The sequence below is a fragment of the Musca autumnalis genome, unplaced genomic scaffold (assembly GCF_047663935.1).
Source record: "Musca autumnalis isolate F117 unplaced genomic scaffold, ASM4766393v1 scaffold_1, whole genome shotgun sequence".
NCBI classification, from domain to species: Eukaryota; Metazoa; Arthropoda; class Insecta; order Diptera; family Muscidae; genus Musca; species Musca autumnalis.
The window spans coordinates 314,210,534-314,215,347 of NW_027411644.1; the positions used below are offsets into that span (position 1 = coordinate 314,210,534).

Consider the following 4,814-nt stretch of genomic DNA (forward strand, 5'->3'; position numbering starts at 1 on the left):
TTGGTCGTATCAAAGTGTAAATACCCTCTTTAGCCTAAAGGCTGAGGGTATAAAAATGACGAGTTTATTATTGCGCGGATTGGAAGAGCATGAAATGACATGTTTACTGGAAAAATGTATGATATATCAAGTGTTTTCCGTGGAGTATATCTCTGAACCCAGTTAAAAAATTGTTTTACTACCTTAATTTTTTTATTATTTATTTAATGGAGAAAAATTTATTGTTGTGCATCATAAAGTGATAATATCTGCTATAAGTAGCATACCCACCAGCATTTTTTTCCTACCATTAACAAGGTTGTAGCTGAAAACAACCGTAAACGCAATTAATGCTCAAAATTGGTTAAATGGTATTAAAATCTGCTGTAATTTCAGCCTTTAGGCTAACGATAAAAATGTACCTCATCCAAATATCATATCTTTCGACAAAAGCCGCTTCAAATAATTTGGCGTCGATTTAGCCCAGTTTGTTTCTCTGTCTGGCTCGAGCGCATGAAAACTCTCGAACGGATCAATCGAACTTTAAGTCATATTGGTCCATTCCTTTTTCACACAAGACTACAAAATATTTCGCTAAAATGGTGCTCACAATAACTCTCGAAGGTCCAAATCGATTTCTTCGAGACATAGATTAGGTTCGAATATGGATTATATCGGTTCACTCTTTCAGGTACCTCGCACACAAAATTTCAATATCCGATTTCACCGAAACTTTGAACATCCTAAAATTATTTCGGGACGTACATACGTATATCAAGTACCAAGAGGGTCTATATGCGACAACATCTTCGGATACCTCCCTCACAAAATTTCAACATAAGTGTAATTTATGGGCTGTTCGAGAATCCATTGGACATTTTGACCAATGCTACTGCTTGCGGTCTTGGTTACAGCGATATTCTATTTTTCGTGGTAAATCCATGCTTCCTGACATAACGGTTCAAAAGCTCTAAATCTTACCATGACCAACTAAAATAACGGCTTGACACCATAACTATCAAAAGGAATGACTTCCAAAATTAGGTCCACTTTCAAAACGGACCATTCTTTCAGGTATTTTCTCCACAAAAGTGCAAAACTTTTGCGCTCTTATCGAAGTCAAACTTATGAACTCAGCATAAGCATTTAATCACAACGTCCACAATCTTGAAGTTTTATACCCAAATATTTTTGTCGGAAAGTTTATACGTCCAAAAAAAGCCACGAAATTCTGAAACTCCCTGACTACACAATTTATAGGACAAAGATTTTGGTTATGAAACCCGTATTCGATCTGTCTATAGATAAAAGTCTCAACTTACATAGGCTGTCGGCAAACCCGACTGATACTTTTTTACTTGTTTTCGAGAAAACAAAAGTTACGAATTTTCATAAGTTTGCCTCCGCTGTGCCGACAGAAGTCATAGTCCTTGGAAAGTTTTAAATGTCATCGAGTTCATAAACATCTATTCGTACAATTAAGATAGAAATAAGGCGGAACAGCAACCATTGGGATATCAGTAGAGCGATACTCTAACTCAATTTTTGAGTTACCGACAATTGTCGGTAAAATTAAAATACTTATAATTTCGGTAATTACCGATTTTTTCTGTAAGTTAGCGACGAAAAAAAACCAGTCGTAAAGTTATACCGATAATATGACTGTTGTCAATTTTTATTGAAATTTTCATATATAATTTTGCGTTTAAATTTTACCGATTTTTGTCGGTAACTCAAAAAATGTGTTAGACAATCGCAGAACTTAGCTAAAATTTTGCCGAAACAGGTTGTGGATTTCTTAATCTCAAACAGAGCTGCGAGTAGAATTCGGAGTCTATGAGTCGTAGTTGGTATCGCCCGACTCCTGATAAAAATGTTTTCTCTTTTTTCTAAATGCCTGTTTCAGAACCTGCAAGAATCTATACATTTATACTACTAAAAATGAGTAGATTCTTGCAGTACTGGAACATACCATAAATGTTATTTTCTGGATTTTTTAGTTGGCTTGCAGGGACTCTATCACTTCTGGTAAAATAGTAAAGTTTTGGTGTTTTTATGACATAAAAGAATATTATTTTCTAACAATAGTTCGGTACAAGCCCAATCTGTACACGGGGATTCGATTTATTCTTTTTTTGGAGTTATTGATTTCAATTAATTAATGGTATACAAATAAGATTAACAGGTTTTTAGATAGATCTTCTTGTCAGAATCAGTCCTCGTGGTAAAAATGTGTTCAATTGATAACTTAATAAGGCAAAAATAAAACAAAACTTTTTTAATGCGACTGAAGTTAATGTGGGGTGTATGGATATGTACTTTAAAGAAGAAGAAATACTGAAAATCTTTGAAATAGAATCGAAAATGCCAAATAAGAGCTACTGTGGTTAAAAATTCTGGGATACATTAAAACGTTAACCTATATGGGTAATGTTCATTTGAAAAATTTTTTAGTTATTGCGTCAAATGCCTTCGAGAATTTGATTAAAATCTTCAAAATACCAGGCGGAATTTTTGTATGGGGACTATACTGAACGTGTTCTGATATGGTTAATTTGATTCTAAACATCCAAAGACTAATTTATTATACTCTGTTCCAAATTTCAAAGTTATATCTAAAATATTGTAAACTCTCTCTCTATTGAAATTATATACTTTGTATCAATATTTCATATAAAATCAACTAAAAACCCTGTAAATAGCTGTATGTAACGCTAGAAAAAATGTTTAAATTTCATAATTTTTGGTCAAATTGGGCCCCCCCGAAATGAAATCCTGCGTACGTCCCTGTAGGAAGCCATAAATTAACACTGTTTCACAATATAATAAATAGCGTTTTTATAAGAACAGATTTGAGAATGGGATTTTTTTCTCAATCCATGTACCACAAATCTTTCATGTAGATTCAAAATATTATTTTTTTCAAATGGAATATAAAAAATTTTTGACTTTTCCTCATATACACTTTCATAAGGGCAAAATGTGCCTCATCGAAATAATGGTTTTCGACCCCAAGTATGTTTGGATGAAATGTGTTTCAGACAATTTGGAGTCGATTGAGCAATGTCCGTCCGTCTGTCTGTCTGGCTGGCTGGAGCGCACGATAACTCTCGAACGGATGAACCGATTCGGTTTAAATTTTGGCTTTCGTAATATTTTGCCCAAACTTATTTTAAGTTCGAAGATGGGCTATATCGGTCCACTCCTTCCGGTACCTCCCCCACAAAAGTTCGAAAATGTTCGGAAAATTTGTGCGCACGATAACTCTTGGTTCATACTTTGCCCACCGTAAAATGAGTACCAGACTTAAATAAGGTTTCAATATGGACTCAATCAGCCCACTCCATCGGGTACCACCCACACAAAATTTCGGAAAAGTTCAGTTTAGGATCATCTCTCGGATCGCTTTGATTTTTGTTTTATCAACTTTTATTCACTGCCCCCCATACGACAGTACAAGTTTCATCAGGGGCAAGTCCATACATCCTGAGAAAATAGCCTGAAAGTTGCAAAAACCCCCTATGACACCGTGTGAGGTTGTTGGAGCGCATGATAACTCTCGAACGGATCTGCCGATTCGGTCCAAAATTTGGCCTTAGTAATATGTTGTCCAAACATAGTTCAAGTTCGAAGATAAGCCATATCGGTCCACTCCTTCAGGTACCTCCCCCACAAAAGTTCAAAAATGTTCGGAAAATTTGTTCGTACGGTAACTCTTGAAGGGAGTGGCCGAATTGGTCCATACTTTACACATCCTAATATATCTACATGATATAGATCAGGTTTAAATATGGACTATATTTGTCCACTCCATCCGTTACCTCCCACACAAAATTTCGGATAAGTTCACTTTAAGACCTGCTATCGAATCACTTTGATTTTTGTTGAAGCAACTTGCATTCGCTGCCCCAATTACGATGGTAAAAGTGGTAAAATGGTAAAAGTACATTATTTGACCCATATTATGAGACCCCTCCTATAATACTTTATTTAAGAGAACAAATCTCTTTTGTAATTATGTTGGTTGAATGAGGAAATAATTGTCCCACCAAAGTACCGGATGTACAAAGGGTGTTGTTGTCATTGTCAGTGGGTAAAACATTATTATGCATATCTATAAAACATCAGTATTTAGCTCTACTTAATTGGTGGTTTATTGACTAAAACCACCATTTGGGACAATTGACAACTGTTCGTTCAGAGAAACTTAGCTTTGCAACAAAAAACAAACATTTTCTTATTAAATTAATTCATTTATATTTTTTGCAATTTCCACTAACAATTGACGTGCTAATTACAACAACGCATTTTCATGTTAATCTATAGCACAGATAATTTGCTTTTCACAGCAGTGGGGATATTGGCCATGAGGATTAGGATCATAAGTTTCTACAAAGCATCGTGACATATCAGCTTCACCCATACAACTAAAATATGAAATATTTTACATTAAAGAAATACTTTAAATATGTAATATTGGTATACCAAATGGCTTACCTTTCAATGCTACCACTGCCATCGGCACCATAACAAGATACAAGAATACATTTTCCCTCGGGATAACGACTTTCACCGGGTGACAAAATTATACCTTCGTACACACACCTACCGGGATGTTCTAAAAAATACATATTAATATGTTTATAAACATATTAAGTTTATAAAAATAAATCTTTGTGTTTATTTCATGTGTTTATAAAAATATTATTTTGAATATTTACCAGGATCTGCCATATTAACAAACACGTAAACAGCAAAGTTGCTACAAATAATTGAAAATATTATTAGAAATCCGAATAACTTCATGTTTAAACGTAAACTGTTAACTATCAACT

General features: G+C 34.4%; 1 protein-coding gene across 1 annotated transcript; it reads right to left on the reverse strand.

The window, feature by feature from the left end:
• Positions 1–4,211: 4,211 nt before the first annotated feature.
• Positions 4,212–4,814, reverse strand: LOC141391476 (complement inhibitor CirpT3-like). The gene is made up of 3 exons (XM_073964354.1): positions 4,701–4,814; positions 4,477–4,597; positions 4,212–4,406 (listed from the first exon to the last, which is right to left on the reverse strand). The coding sequence occupies exons 1-3, from the start codon at positions 4,783–4,785 to the stop codon at positions 4,295–4,297; spliced, it is 318 nt and encodes a 105-aa protein (XP_073820455.1). The 5' UTR covers positions 4,786–4,814; the 3' UTR covers positions 4,212–4,294.